Source organism: Eleutherodactylus coqui, chromosome 2 (genome assembly GCF_035609145.1).
Source record: "Eleutherodactylus coqui strain aEleCoq1 chromosome 2, aEleCoq1.hap1, whole genome shotgun sequence".
Classification (NCBI taxonomy): domain Eukaryota; kingdom Metazoa; phylum Chordata; class Amphibia; order Anura; family Eleutherodactylidae; genus Eleutherodactylus; species Eleutherodactylus coqui.
Genome location: NC_089838.1, coordinates 72,365,402 through 72,381,403, shown reverse-complemented (window position 1 = coordinate 72,381,403; position 16,002 = coordinate 72,365,402). Strand labels below are relative to the sequence as shown.

The window sequence follows — 16,002 nt, the reverse complement described above, 5'->3', positions numbered from 1 at the left end:
TGTAGGATGGAATGTACTGTGGCTTTCAAATCATTTTATGTTATTGAATTTTAGGATCTGCTTTATGGTCTCCTAGCATATTAAAGGTAATACATAGCAGTAGAACTAGACAATTTAGTCAATGTCAGATCCCAGAGCTTTTTACGACACAGAAGACTAGCCCTCCTGGTCGATTCTCTATATAATATGATTTGTTGATGTTCTGAAATTCTGACGTTACTTGTTCTACAGCCCTATAGATACATGACCTAAACAAACAGCCTCATTACAAGGGAGGAGAGTGAAATGTGGCTCCTAACGTCGGTGATATATTTTACAATGGATCCATATTGTCTTTCCTCCATAGTGCAGGAATTTACGGCATGTAATCATGCCACAACCTCATATATTAGATGTGCAAGAATATCATTGTATAGCACAATGTAATCAGTTGAAAAACAATTAATGCCAACATTTCAAATTAATTACCATATTTTTCTGACTATAAGATGCAGTTTTCGGCAAGATAAAATCTTGACCAAAATGTCTGCATCTTATGAACCAGAGGCAGGGGGGTCTGATAGATCCAGATACCCCTGACCGCTCCCTTAATAATCTGCCAGTGCTCTGATACAACATGCTATCTGATCATTGGGACAACTCTGGTCAGGTGCTTCTGAAAAATACAGAATATGCCCACTTCGTAATTTTTATATCTGATGTTTTAGTATTTTAATATTTACCATTTGTTTACCCATTTGGAATAAAAATCGCCTGACTTGCTTTGCCCTCAGATGCTGGAATAAAGCCATTTTCCTTTAGTAAAATTGCTAAGTAAAAAAAAATAAAAAAAAAATAAAACTCTGGAATTGAGTGAACTGGTGGGAAATTGGGTCTGTTTTATAGAGATACATTTACTAATACTTCTATTTTACGTTGTTCCCAAGTAAACGTTAAAATCCATTCTGTACCGTATTTCTGTTGAGGTCACATTTTTATCTGAATTTAAATTATTCATTATAGTTTCCAAAAAAGTAATACAATTTATCTGCCTGTGGCATGAACAAAAAAGTGCACCGATTCCACATTGTGCAGAGCTCTTTGAAGGAGGAAAAGTGGGGAAGGAAAATAAAAGCTTGTTATAGAAGTAATCAAAATACACTACTGTTGTAAAATATTTAGCATGTGCCCTTTTAAAAATATTTTCTTGCATTAGCAGTTTAATAAACAGGGGGCGATGCAATTTATTGTTGTCAGAGAATGAATGTACAATAAAAAGAATCTTTATCCTTATTATACTCACCACCTTTACTGCTCCTGGCAAGATACAAATAATCTTCGAATGCTAAGTGCGAACTGCTGATTTGCGTTTCTCGTTTTTTATTTGGGGTTTTTTTTTTTTATTGGTGGTTTAATGTGAGTCAGCTCACGTTATTAAAAAAAGAGGAAATATGTTATTGTAGGTAAATATTAAAAGCATTCAAACATTATGCTAGAAAATAATAATGCTATCCAATTTCGACACTGGTTTGGAATCCAACATTGGTGTTTGATCTTGCCCATGTATTCGAAAATATGGATTTTTTTTTGTTATATGAAATAAGTTTAATCTCTTTTTCAGTTTTTGTTTTTGTAGTATTAGTGTGGGGATTCACAAGACAACCCTGTGAGTATGGGGTATACCCCATTAAGTAATAGTGTATTGAAAAAACCTAAAACATCAGTATTGGTTATTTATTAGTTGACAACTAGGCTCATAATATCCCAGTAACTATCGATATGATATATAGTGACATATATTCACCATTTCCTTGGTGTTGTCTAGTCTTGTAGGTGGTTTTACTGCTTGATAGCCATTAGGTTTCTAAAGATATTGTATCCTTATAACCTGTCGCACAATTCCAGAGAGCATTTAACCTTGCATGTATATGACCGAGTCACACGGAATCAATTTGTGGCTATCATTAGCTACCGTCCATTGGCGACTAGTTCTTACTACTTGACTTTGAGAAGAAATCAAATTGATATAGTTTTCCATGCAGGTACTATGCTCTGAAAGATAAAAAATAGGCCACATCTGGCAATCCAATCATTAACAATGGGATTTTAGCAAAGCATAATTGATTTTCGACTTAGCAGTTGATTATTTGCAATAATTAATCTGTTTGCCTGAGAAGTGAGCTCAGCATTTTGACTTTTTTTATGTTTGAGAAAGTAGCAGCCTACAGCAAAATCCTGACACTGATTATTAAAAAGTTAATAGAGGTACTTGTGGTAATTAACGAAAGTTAAATGCACAAGTCTTCCAAGTGAAACCTCGCTACAGGTTAGATTTCCTGGCGTCATGTTTATGCAAATGAAAACATTGCTTTATCTATCAACACCTCAAAATTTAATTGTCTGGTGTTAGTTCCCGTTAAAGTAATCACATCTCTGTTTAGCTCTTTTTAAATGAAAATCACTATGAGATTATAGAAGGATGAGTGGACTGAAAATGTAATTTGAAATGAAGTAGAAAGTCTAGAGTTAATTTGCATAGAGTCAATTTGCATATTACGTTCACAGAATCCTACTTTAGTCCTCTACATTTCTGCACAAGACGGTCGCGTTCATTTGTTCTGTGACGTCTCCATCTTTAACGTTCCAGCTTCTAACGCCATGGAAGAATTGAGAGGAGCGGTTTTGCTGTGGAGTGTAATGACTTAAAGTGAAAGCCTACTTCAAAGTGTAGATTCAAATTACAATGACACTTTTCCCCAGTTCTCCCTTTTGCTTTTATGAATCAGGAAGATGAATTAGCTCTTGATACATTTCTCCTAGTTTGACTTCTATAGTTTCCATGACAACTTCAGTGGACATTTAAGGCCAACTACTGAATTCTGTTTTTTAGCTGTAAACAGCAACATAAAGGAAAGCTAAAAACAACTGGAGTGCCATTTTCTCAGAAATAAAATCAAATATAAATTTCCTTTCCGCAAGAAGAACCAGCATCTTCCAAGAGCTCTGTATTGAAAAGTCTAATAGAAAGATATGAGACGTGGCAATCCACAAGTATATAATGAATCTGCTAAGTAGCAACGGGCTCTTTTCCTGCCAATTAATGGTCCTTTCTCACATAGCTAAGAGGCCGGGCTTAAACTGCTGAATTTATAGCTGATCAACGTCAAATAACCCGATGCCTGGTATACCATAGTGTGATGCATTCACAAAGCTCCGATCATCCCATGAAGACAAGTTTAATAGCCAATTTAATTGGAATGGAATCTGAATTGAACCTTTCCTCCTCTGAACTCCACTCTCCTTTGTCAAAACCGCAAAGACTTGTCCATTAATCAGGCTGCAGATATCAATACACCTTCAGCAACTGTCAGCTAAATGCTCATTTGTCCAACAGCTATTTCTTCTAGCTCCAAAATATAGATGAATCCTCAGGTGGGCCAAGCATTCGTATGTTTTGAATAGGCAGAGGGTGATAAGCCACTGCCAGAGAGTTCTGGTGGCAGCTTATCTCCAGGGAGAACAAAAGGATCAGGCATTGAAATTCAAAAGTGCCTTAGCCTTCTTTTCACTGACATCACAGGAAGGGTTTGAGAGGCTCCCATTGACATGGGAAATTGGTGGGTTTGCAGGACTTTTCCCAAATGTGTATGGGGGCTTTAAAGCCAAAGACATCCAAACAGTAAGGAAAGACTCATAGTTCTGTGAATGGCTCAAAAAGTGCCAGAAAGATTGTATATGTGATTCAGGCCTAGAGGTGGCCATACATATCAGACTAAATTTGAAGAAAATGGATGATTGCTATCCAAGCAGTCTTAGTTCATTGCTATATTGTTACTTGATCAATCGTTTCAGTCAACAGATGACTGACTTCATTCTCAGAGATGATAATTTTGTTCGAAAGTCAGTCAAAAGATGTTTCTTTGAAGGAATGTTCCCAGAATGAACGTCCGCAGAAACTTTACTCATCTGTTGCCCGGTGTCATGGAATACATGCATCCCATCTGAACAACTATAACGGCCAATATGGATAAAATGTGTAGGATTGTATCTGAAAAACAACCATGCACCAGGCAATTGTTCATTCAACATTTGTTTAGATTTCAATCTACTCCTCTCTAATGTGTATAGCCACCTTAAAAGGTTGTCCAATGTTAGAAAAACATGGATGCTTTCTTCCAAACAAAGTGCCACCCTTGTCCATAAGCTTGTGTGTGGTATTGCTGCTCAGCTCCATTGAAGTGAATGGAAGTAGACTGCAATACCAGACACAACCCATAGACAAGCATGGACATCCCTTTTAAAACTGCTTTTAGGTACATATTTAACTGTCTATTTTATGACCAAAAGAGCAAGAACACCATAGAACCCCTTATTTGAGAGCGCTATACGTTTGGCAAATAAGTAGTAAATAACACTCATAACAACAATCTGCTTCCTCATTTCCATGGTCCTAAATGGAAAATAATTGGGCAACTGTTATTAAATGTTATAATTGTGGTTATAACTAGAGATAAGCGAGCATACTCGCTAGGGACAATTACTCAAGCGAGCATTGTCCTTAACGAGTACCTGCTCGCTCGGAAGGAAAGATTCGGGTGCCAGCCGGGGAGAGCAGTGGGGAACGGAGGGGAGATATCTCTCTCCCCCCCCCCCCCCGTTTCCAGCTGCTCACTTGCGCAACTCACCGCTCACCCGCACTGGCACCCAAATCTTTTCTTTCGAGCGGGCAGGTACACGCTAAGGACAATACTCGCCCGAGTAATTGTCCTTAGAGAGTATGCCCGCTTATCTCTAGTTATAACATCTAGTAACATAGAATCATGATTAAGGTGATCTGATAACTTTTAGGGACCACTTGTTTTGTCACCTTAGATACACCAATAATTGCTCCAATGACTTGTCACATGCCCAGATTGGTTGGGACATTTACAATCACCTTTACTTGGAGAATTGCAGTCTTTGGGATGGGGAATATCATATATTAGTATATGCTGCTATTGGCTTTCCCTTTTCTTTTTGGAGTTATATCTACAATTTTATGTGAATGGTATGTATTGGCTTCCAGATTTGCCAGACACCGGCTAGGTTTTTTTTATAGCTAGGTTTACGCCAAATTTGGGGTTTACATTTTGTGTATAGGCTAGGAAGCTCTCCTGAAGTAAATGACTGACCTGCCCATACACTTGATAATAAAAAAAAATATTGTACAGTATATATTTTTTTTAATGGGACTCAATGGAAGACATAGTCAACAATACTGGTATGTAGTTGCTTATGTCTTAGGCATACCTTTGGTCGCCAACTTCAAAGAGACCCACTAGATGTAAGCCCGAAATGTGATGTAAACCTAGCCTTACGCTAATTTCACATAAGCATATAATATGAGTTTATTTCTTGTATTACGACTACAAATGCCGACCTAGCAACAAATCTGATCACCTGAACGAATGGCATTATACTGTAGATCCTTGTTAGTCATTTCTACATTCATATTAATGCATGAGTGAAAGGGGCCATACTTCTGTTGGGATGCATCACTATGAAATATACTCATGTACACGGACTTCATAGCAACAAGTATCTGGTGAGAAGAACTCTCCACAGTAGCTGAAAATTGCAGCAGTTTCAGTACTTGAATATCCTGACTTATGTTAAAAGTAAAAAAAAATCTGTTCTATTCGAGAGAATGGAAGATCAGCGTTAAGAGACTGTTTAGCCATAGTGTGGCTATTAATGTTCTGAGCGAAAGTAGGAGTTAGACACTTTTTTTTGTTTTGGTTCCCCATATAATTAATATGACATGGTAATTATGCCGTGCAGCACTACTTCCTTTGCATATCACAATGAGAATGCTCAATTAAGTAAGCACAACCTCTCATAAGCTTTCTTCTCTTTAATAATGTGTACGTATCCTTTTGTGAAACTGTTACAGGAAGCTATATTTAAGCGTGTTCAGGAAGGACAACTGTAAAACATTTTCCATAGAAAAGCAGTAGGTAGAAGTAAAATCAAAGCATAATGCACAATCCCACAGCAGACTAGAGAGAAGAGCAGATTATCTTTTGATTTGAGACTATCACTGAAGACTGAGTGGGAGTGCAATGTTCAGTTTCAGAGAAACCTTTTCCTAATGTGAAATGTTTAATACATCATTAGTGGGTATAAAGTACCGCAAAATAATAACATCACAACCCCATCATATCACCTGACTAAAAACTTGTCATTAGAGAGGGTTTTCTGGGGATAAGAAAGGCCCGAGACGTTAAAAGAACTCAATTTTCAGTATACTTAGCTTAGAAAGCCTTCACGGTTCCCTCCACTGCTAATATTTAAGTCTCTGAAACATGATAGATGTATCCTTCCAAACCTGACTTATCTCAAGATGTATGACGCTGAGGACACCGGTTCTGACCCATGTCATAGGCCCCTCACAGGCCCCTCTGCAATTACCCCAAAACAGTCTGTCTGTGTATGGTTTTCTGGCTTGGTTTTCTATCCCCAATCATTGATAAAACTTGTTATAAAGTCACTTTGTTTTGAAGGAATGCTGCCATCCAATAGATGGCGCTGTAGAGGTATTTTTCCATCTTTCTTATTTGCATGTATTTCCCAGAGGAGCTAGCATGGCCTTGTAAGTCTCCTTATTCATCTTTTAGGTGTCCCCACACCTCTTCTGGATGCTGTCCTTGGGGAGAGACTATACCATCCCCTGACCCACTTACCCCCTAGGTGTCTTCACACACTTTTGGTGTGCTCTTCTTAAGGAGACAGGACACCACTTCTGACCCAGTGATTCCGCTGACTGATGCTATCCATCGCCCATAGAGTCCCATATTAAAAAAAAGGATACATTTAACATTAACCTTTTTGTGCTGGGTGGCTGTTAAGATGCCTCTGTTAGTTGCCATCCACCCATTGCTTTTTTTTTTCTCACTACATGTTGCTTGCTATTATGGCAAACTATACAACTTAAGGGATGCTATCATTAGATTCATGCTGCTGAACCATGGGCAACATGAACCCAGGATAGGTATACTCAGTGCCTCGTGTATGTTTTATTCTAAAATTGCAGCATTTCTGAAAAAACTTACTTGGAGATTTGACTTGGGAACAGAGCTCCTAATCATGGAGGTGGGCCGAGATGGCTGATGGCCAACAAAGACTGACAGCTCTCTACCTATATACAAAAGGGGGGATAGCTTTCAGTCTTCATGGTGGGAAGAGGCCAGCATGGCCCGCCTCCATGACTGAGAGCCTAGTTCCTGAGTCAAACTTCAACGGTTATTTCTTCTAAAATGCCTCAGCTCTTCAGAATAAAACATACATGGGGGCAATAGGCATACTTGTCCTGGGTTCATGCTGCCCGTGGTTCAGACAGCATGAACATGATTACAGAATCTTTTTTAAAGGGGTTGTCCAAAACCAATCTTTATTCCTCTAACTCTAGGCCAATTATGAAGTTACACAATGTAATAGTCTTAAAATATGTGCCGTTTCAGCTCTCTGAACTATGGCCATGTGCCCCCACTGTGAAACCATGAACTTTTGCTTCTTGATGTACAAGTATGTCCTTAGCAGCTGGGTCACTAGTGTTGGGTTGTCCATGCATTCTGATGAACTGCACATGTGCCGACATAGATTAAAGTACATCGGGCGCATGGAAACATCTGTTTTACATGAGCGAACCAGACAGTTGTAGCATTCGTGGTGACATTACTATGGTCATCATGGCACTGCATTATGCCAACACTGGCACACAAAAGTTTAGACCATTGTGGTGAAACATGAAGAATTGTAGAGATAAATATATTATGAATTTTATTATCTCTTGAGCAATTATATATGTTTTTATCCTAGGAAAAACCAGCTTCATGTAAATAGCGGAACATTTCTAGTCTCCAAGCTATTTACTTTGCTGGGTCAGATTGACAATTAGGTTATTCTGCTAACAAAAATTCTGAGATAAGGAAACATTAATGAGGTTAAATACTGTATCTTCCGCTAAATTGTTCTCCTGTCTCTAAGGCCTCCTGCACACGGGCAGATTTGCATTGCGGAGTCTGCGGCGGGCATCTGCCTCCACAGCAAATACCACCCCATGGCATGCAATTGCAAAACACCATTTCATCTCCACGAGTGGAAATTAATTGCGATTTTCCACTAGCAGAGAAGATATCGCAGCATGCTGTGAATTGGTGCGGGCTATGCACGGCCGGCTTCCATTAAAGTCAATGGAAGCTCTCCGTCCCGCAGCACTTCCACAGTGAACCCTGCAGAAGTATCGCGGGATCTGCGTCATCACAGAGCACCGGCACCTAATGCACATGTACCAGACAGGTACACAGGAGCCACCGGCCGGGCACTGGGTCGAACTCCTCTGCTAGAATCCCACATGCGGGGTCCGACCCGCCCGTGTACAGGAGGCCTTATAAGGATTTCATGATGAATATTGTAGCATCAATTTATGTAAATAACAAATAAAAGACACATTGGACCCCATATGTCATCAGTTAGAAAATACCAATAACCTTTGTAAATAGAGTTTTGTCAACACAAAATGCGTAATTACCTGACATTATTGCAGAAAATGATTGATTATTTTTCCCCTTAGGTGCATGGGAGAAACTTGCTGTCAATAGATTTTGATAGAAATTCCCATACGGAAAAAATATATGATGATCATCGGAAGTTTACTTTAAGGATTGTCTACGATCAGTTAGGGCGACCACTTTTGTGGCTTCCAAGCAGTGGACTTGCCCCTGTCAACGTATCTTATTTCTTCAATGGTCGCTTATCTGGACTTCAACGTGGAGCAATGAGTGAAAGAACTGAGATGGATAAACAGGGAAGAATTATTTCTCGCGCTTTTGCTGATGGAAAGACTTGGAGTTATACATACCTTGAAAAGGTAAGGAGCACATGCTGATCAGATGTAGTAATTATAGTGAACCTTTCAGGTAATTTATGCTTCCCTATGTAAGAGTAGGTAAAAATTGGAGCGCTGTAGACACAGCAATCAGTCAGATCAACTAGTTCAGTTTAGAATTTGCACAGAAAAAGCCAATTGGTTGAAATGTTTAAGGCTTAGAGGCTCCTTGACTTTCACCTTCTTTGTTGCGGTATTTCAGAGCTTATTCTTCTAATCAATCATTCACATAAATTGTAATGCAAAGTACAATGTATATCAGTAAGGTAAGGGCATTGCCATGGAGCCTTAAGTCCCATTTGCACGGGGCGAATGTAACGCAAACGATGCCAGACATTCGTCCCTGTGTGTACCCACTCCCAGGTTGCTGCACAGGAGTGAGTATTGCTGGCTCTCTACCAGAGCAGACAGCAGGAGCGAGTATCGTTGGCTGACAGTGGGGTGGCTGGAGGAGATTTCACTCCTCGCTCTCCCCTGCCCCTCTCTATTCACGTAACACAGTGGCCATTCAGTACTGAACGGCTGTGGTTTACAAAGATTCTATGCAGCCTAAACAATGGACGTTGAGCTGAACGATGATCATTCAGTGTAAACAGCAGCCGTTCAGTATTGAACGGGCGCTGTGTTAAGTGAATGGAGGGGTGCGGGGAAGAGCGAGGAGTGAAATCTCCTCCAGCCGCCACACTGTCAGCCAACGATACTCGCTCCTGTGCAACAGAACAGGAGCAAGTACATGCGGGGACAAGTGCTGGGCATCGTTTAAATGGGGCTTAAGCCTCCAATCTTAATATAATGTAATCTATACAGTACTTATATACATTGAATAGCCAGTTTATCTCATAGACCACAATTACGTAGGACATTAGATCTTTTTTGGCTTTCAGAACCATAGCAATTCATCCACAGGTATCAAAAAACCCAGGCTGTGCCAAGAAAGCATTCCCACACCATTACTCCATCTCCACCAGCCTGAACTGTTGAGACGCAACAGCAAGGGTCCATTGATTACTCTTTGCACCAAATTCTGATTCTTCTATTAGAATGTTGCAATGGAAATATGGATTCATCTGAACAATTAATGTTTTTCCGCTGCTCAGTGATTAAATTTTTGTGCTATTTTGCCCACTGCAGTCTTGCTTTTCTGTTTTTCTGAGACAGCAAGGGTATTCAAAATGGTCATCTTGCTCCATACCTTATCCGTGCTAAAGAACAAAGAGTTGCACATTCAGACATATTAGTTAGAGCATCAACATTGTATTTGAATGCAATATGCTTGACTGTGCACCGCCTGTTCATCAGAACAACTCTTGACATCCTCTGCTGACCCCTTTCTCTGATGAATTGTCTACACCCACAGAATCCTGTTTCACTGGATATTTTTTTCTTGATCACATCATTCTCAATAGAATTCTGACACCATTGCATTAGAAAACCCCATTAGTCTGTCCATTCTTGACTAGTCTAGCACCGGTGACCATGCCTTGTTGTTCAAAGTATCTTACATCACTCGAATTTTCTATTCTGATGTGAATTCACACTAAAACTGAGCCCCGGAAAATGTGTTCACTTGATTTTATGCTGCACTCTGGGGTCATGAATCATGAAAGGGCAGAAGTCCCTAATAAAGTGGTCATTCAATATATGTTCCATTGACAAGGTTTATAGCTTAGCTGTATAGCAAAAAAGTGGCGAGCTCAAGATGAGCCATAAACAGCACTCAGCAGAGACCTGGCTTACCATTTATTCTCTCTGGAATGAAAATGAATGGGTTACAAGGGCTCGGTTGTGTGCCCGGCTAGCTTGGAATCTTAGGACCTAGATGCCCATGACCTTAGCTACTGAAATGTCTCTATGAAATGACAGAAATGGGTCTGGAATTGACTCTTCTTGAATAATTGCGGTCAGGGAAAGTTAACGTTTTTTGTTGCAGCAGAAGACAATTTCTATAGTCATAACTTTAATCTTGCAGGCAGAAGTTCACGCTGTTTTATATGCGTATTTCTTATAAAATATACGTTTTAAGCCTACAAGTGTGATTGTTTTTCAAAAATATAAAATTCAAGTGAACTACATTTTGTGGAAATAACTGTCATAAAATTTTATGTTCCAAGTATTGTGCATTCAAGTAATAAAATGAGTAGTCTTTACCATCAAAATTTACAGTTCAAAATGTTATTTCCTGATGTTGGACATATCTCTGGAAAATGTTCTTCAGTGCACTGAGCGTTTTGCCATTTGATTACTGATTTCATTTATATACACATATATATTTTGGGACTTTAATGTTTACTCTTAAATAATGTACTATATAATATTTTATTTTATTTGCAGTCTATGGTGCTTCTTCTTCAAAGTCAACGGCAATACATTTTTGAATACGACTCATCAGACCGCCTTTACTCTGTAACTATGCCAAGTGTAGCACGACATAGCATGGCGACTCATACATCTATCGGCTATGTCAGGAACATATACAATCCTCCGGAAAGCAATGCATCCATTATTTTTGACTATAGTGAAGATGGTCGAATTCTAAAAACTTCCTATCTTGGTACTGGCCGACAAGTGTTCTATAAGTATGGAAAACTTTCAAAGTTATCGGAGATCATTTATGACAGTACTGCAGTAACTTTTGGTTATGATGAGACAACGGGAGTTTTAAAAATGGTCAACCTCCAAAGTGGTGGCTTTTCTTGTACAATACGTTATCGAAAAATCGGACCCTTAGTGGACAAACAAATATACAGATTTTCTGAAGAAGGCATGGTGAATGCAAGGTTTGACTACACCTACCATGACAACAGTTTTCGTGTAGCAAGCATTAAGCCAATCATAAGTGAAACCCCACTTCCTGTTGAACTATACCGCTACGATGACATTTCTGGAAAAATTGAGCATTTTGGCAAATTTGGGGTAATTTACTATGATGTTAATCAAATCATTACAACTGCTGTGATGACACTGACGAAACATTTTGATACGCATGGCCGGATCAAAGAAGTCCAGTATGAAATCTTTAGATCACTCATGTATTGGATGACTGTGCAGTATGACAGTATGGGACGGGTTATAAAGAGAGAACTAAAGCTTGGTCCCTATGCTAACACAACTAAGTACACGTATGAATATGATGGAGATGGACAGCTGCTGACTGTTGCCGTAAATGACAGGCAAACATGGCGCTACAACTATGACCTAAATGGTAACCTCTATTTGCTGACCCCTGGAAATGGTGTCCGCCTTCTGCCATTGAGATATGATCTTAGAGATAGAATAACACGTTTAGGGGATGTACAGTATAAAATAGATGATGATGGGTTTCTGAGCCAAAGAGGTGCAGATATTTTTGATTACAACTCAAAAGGTCTTCTCACCAGAGCATACAACAAGGTCCTTGGCTGGAATGTACAATATCGATATGATGGACTGGGTCGTAGAGCGTCATGCAAAACCAACTTAGGTCTCCATCTTCAGTTCTTCTACGCTGATCTCCACAACCCAACAAGGGTAACCCATGTTTATAATCACTCAAACTCTGAAATTATTTCTTTGTATTATGATTTGCAAGGACACCTTTTTGCAATGGAGAGCAGCAGTGGGGAAGAATATTACATTGCTTCTGATAACACAGGCACACCACTAGCGGCTTTCAGCATCAACGGAGTGATGATTAAGCAGCTGCAGTATACACCTTTTGGAGAAATTTATTTTGATTCCAATCCAAACTTTCAGCTTGTCGTTGGATTTCATGGAGGACTATATGATCCCTTAACAAAACTTGTGCATTTTGCCCAAAGAGATTATGATGTGTTGGCTGGTCGTTGGATATCTCCAGATTACACAACGTGGAAGAAAATTGGAAGAGACCCTGCTCCTTTCAATTTATACATGTTTAAGAACAATAATCCTCTGAGTACTGAAATGGACTTAAAAAACTATGTGACAGGTAAGTGATTACTGCCAAACAGGGTATGTAGTGAGGGTGACATTTTCTAAAGAGGATTTAACCATGGCTGAACTACTCCAACAAGTGTCTTTCCTTGACATTAAAGATCATTTTGACTTATTCTTACCTGCTAATGTGCAGTGACTAAACTAAAGGATTTTTTTTGAGACTTATAAAAAGGAGAATAAGGGAAGAAAATGGACCAAAATAAACTATGCAGTACTCATCAGTTAGCTGTCCCTCAGGTCCATTGCATCCACCCTGGTCCCGCAAGCTTCTGTAGCAGTCATGTGACGTTCATCATTCACATGACTGTTGCACCCAATCATTAGCCTCAGTGGGTTATGGGCCATGCATACACATATGAACACTGAGTCCAGTGATTGGCAGCAGCAGTCATACGAATGGCACATGACTTATGTAGACTGCAGGTACCAGGACAACTGCACTGGAACAGTGGAGACATCTATAGTCAGTTGCAAAACCAGTTGTGGCCAGCAGCTTACCACTGATGAACACGGTATGTAAACTACATAAAATAGCTACATAAAAGGATGTAGTCTCAGAACACTGGCACGATAGTACATGGATGTAATAGATACAAAAAGATCTATACAGTTGTTTGTGTACACAAATCCATGTAATCTACCATCACCTCTACAATTGCAGATTCCTGAAACCACCAATGGGGAAGTTCAATTCAAGTTTATATTATGTAGTTAGAGCACTATATAAATTGAGTAATCCAACTTATAGAATCACTTCAAAACTATCAATGAAAACATAAAAGCTTCATAGCACTAACATGTACACAAGGACGTGTGCCAAATAGGTCGTCAACATGCCACTCTACCTTGGCCAGAGTGTTAAGATACAGGACTTATGCAGAAAACTAAATCTTTGCTTGGGTGTAGAAAGGTCTATCTAAGCCTCTGTATAAAGGTTTATGTGCTCAATGAAACAAAAAAGAAGTGCTTTCCTATCAACCAGTGCATACAACCATGAAACACTTGGTACAAGTAGATAAAGTTTCTATCGCGGAAACACCTGGTAAATGTGCTCTTCTTGGAAGATTATTAAATGGGCTTAGACAGAGTCTGGAATTTTACTATAGACTAATATGAAATCCAAAACTGCAAAAAGGGTGGTTTCTCACAATAAGGATGTTCAGCTATTATGAAAGAAGTGTATAATTTTTTTTAATAGTGTAATCTGTATTTTCTGTGAATGGGAAAAGACCAACTGATTAGTATAACTTAGATGGCTCAAATTGTCACTAAATGGCCATTTATGTTGTAAGGAAAGAGTCGCTAATCTTCCATTATGAAATGTGAGATAAGACTTTACAGAAGGGAACATGTACATTGGATTTGTTCTATGATTACAAGCCTGAAATAGGCTCTTTAAAGAACGTGACTGTGAGGAAGGAGGCTGAGCGTTTCTGACAAGTGGGGTCACATGTGTTTCAAATCCTTAAACGCTCAATCCAGCCATTGTCTTGTTAATTAAACTTTATTAAACAAGACTGCTTCATATCTAAGTAGTCATGTTAAATTACCGTACTTATGTAGACACAAGTAAGATCCTTCAAAATTATGTTCTAAATTTGTACTATAATTTTACTTCTTTATGGAGGTCACAGATCACATCGTAGCGTTACAAGCGTTAAGATGAAGTAGCATCTGCTCTATAATTGGCACCGGTCTAACTAGTAATTAAACTCAATACTTGGTATTAATATATATTAGATCTTATGGAAGACGGGAATATTTAGACCACTTTATACTGAACCTTCACCTTGTGGAGCAGATTGCAATGCTCTTACACATACAAGGATAGCAGAGCTGGGTTTTGTCTGCCTTTAATTATTTGCGGCTATATTGTTCTGCATTGTGAAGCATAACAATTATGAATTACAGATCTGAATCGTGTCCAAAAAGCCTTTACAGTACGCCTGAAGGCATCTTATACTTCCTAGAAGTCTTCTATCTGTGGCTTGTTTACCACGGGAAGGGCTGTCACAAAGATGGCAGCAATACACACTATAATTACTGGCTATGAAGTAAAATGAATGGCAGCTGGAATAAAAGGTGTTAAAGAGGGTTTTCAGGGATAAAAAAAGAGCATATCACTTTGCCGAAAAGTGCAACATCCTTAACTTCAGAATTCCTTACTGTTGCCTCAACTGCTCAGTTAGATGCCCCACCACACATGTTTGAACACCTACATGATGATCAGCATTTAAGCGACTCTACGGATCATAGGCAGAAACAGTGGTATGTCATCCATAGGGATATCACTACAGAAGCGGTGACTTTCCAGACCACTTGTGGGATATCCCAAATGGACATGTAAACAGTTGTTGGGAGTGAAAACCACAACAGAGGGAGAACAGGGTTGTCAAAGGCAAAAATAGTGAACAAAGCCCTTTTAGGGGCTGTTCACACTTTGTTTCAGTATGTTGCTAAGTTCCATCTGAATCCTTGGAAATGGGATTCAGACAGAACCGTAGGCTTCCATTGCTCAGAGAGCAACAAGCTCTCCATGTTATTTTGTTTGACACAAATACTGTAAACTAATTGACAGCTGTACAAACGAAGACAATATTGGTCTCCGTTTCAGCAATGGAAGCCTATTGTTGACCTTGGAGTTTTCAGGGATACTGATGTAATCTGGGACAGAATCAGGAAACATCGTGCAAAATGCAGTCCGAATGGCTCCTAACTAGTGATGAGCGAGTATACTTGCTAAGGACAATTGCTCAAGCGAGTATTGCCCTTAGCGAGTACCTGCCCGCTCGAGACAAAAGGTTCGGGTGCCGGCGGGCAGGGAGCTGCGGGGAAGAGCAGGGAGGAATGGAGGGGAGATCTCTCTCCCCCTCGCTCCCCCCTGCTGACTGCCGCTACTCTCCGCTCCCCTGCGCCGGCACCTGAATCTTTTGTCTCGAGCGGGCAGGTACTCGCTAAGGGCAATGCTCGCTCGATTGCCCTTAGCGAGTATGCTCGCTCATCTCTACTCCTAACCCATGATAAGAATGGAAAGAAGGGAAAGTAGTATAGTATAGTAGTAAGTTGGGTATAATTTCACTACTTCCCTGTGATGAAATCTGCTTGTTTCAGGCAAAAATATACTAATGTCCAGATACATAGGC

General features: G+C 39.5%; 1 protein-coding gene across 8 annotated transcripts in view; it reads left to right on the top strand.

Annotated features, from left to right (window-relative positions):
* The window catches only part of TENM2 (teneurin transmembrane protein 2), a 1,550,877-nt gene that overhangs the window by 1,527,999 nt on the left and 6,876 nt on the right, over positions 1–16,002 (top strand). For all 8 annotated transcript variants that reach the window (XM_066591118.1, XM_066591117.1, XM_066591116.1 and 5 more), the window contains 2 exons: positions 8,591–8,887; positions 11,237–12,851. In XM_066591118.1, coding sequence (XP_066447215.1) covers positions 8,591–8,887; positions 11,237–12,851 — 1,912 coding nt within the window. The remainder of the gene's footprint in view (positions 1–8,590; positions 8,888–11,236; positions 12,852–16,002) is intronic.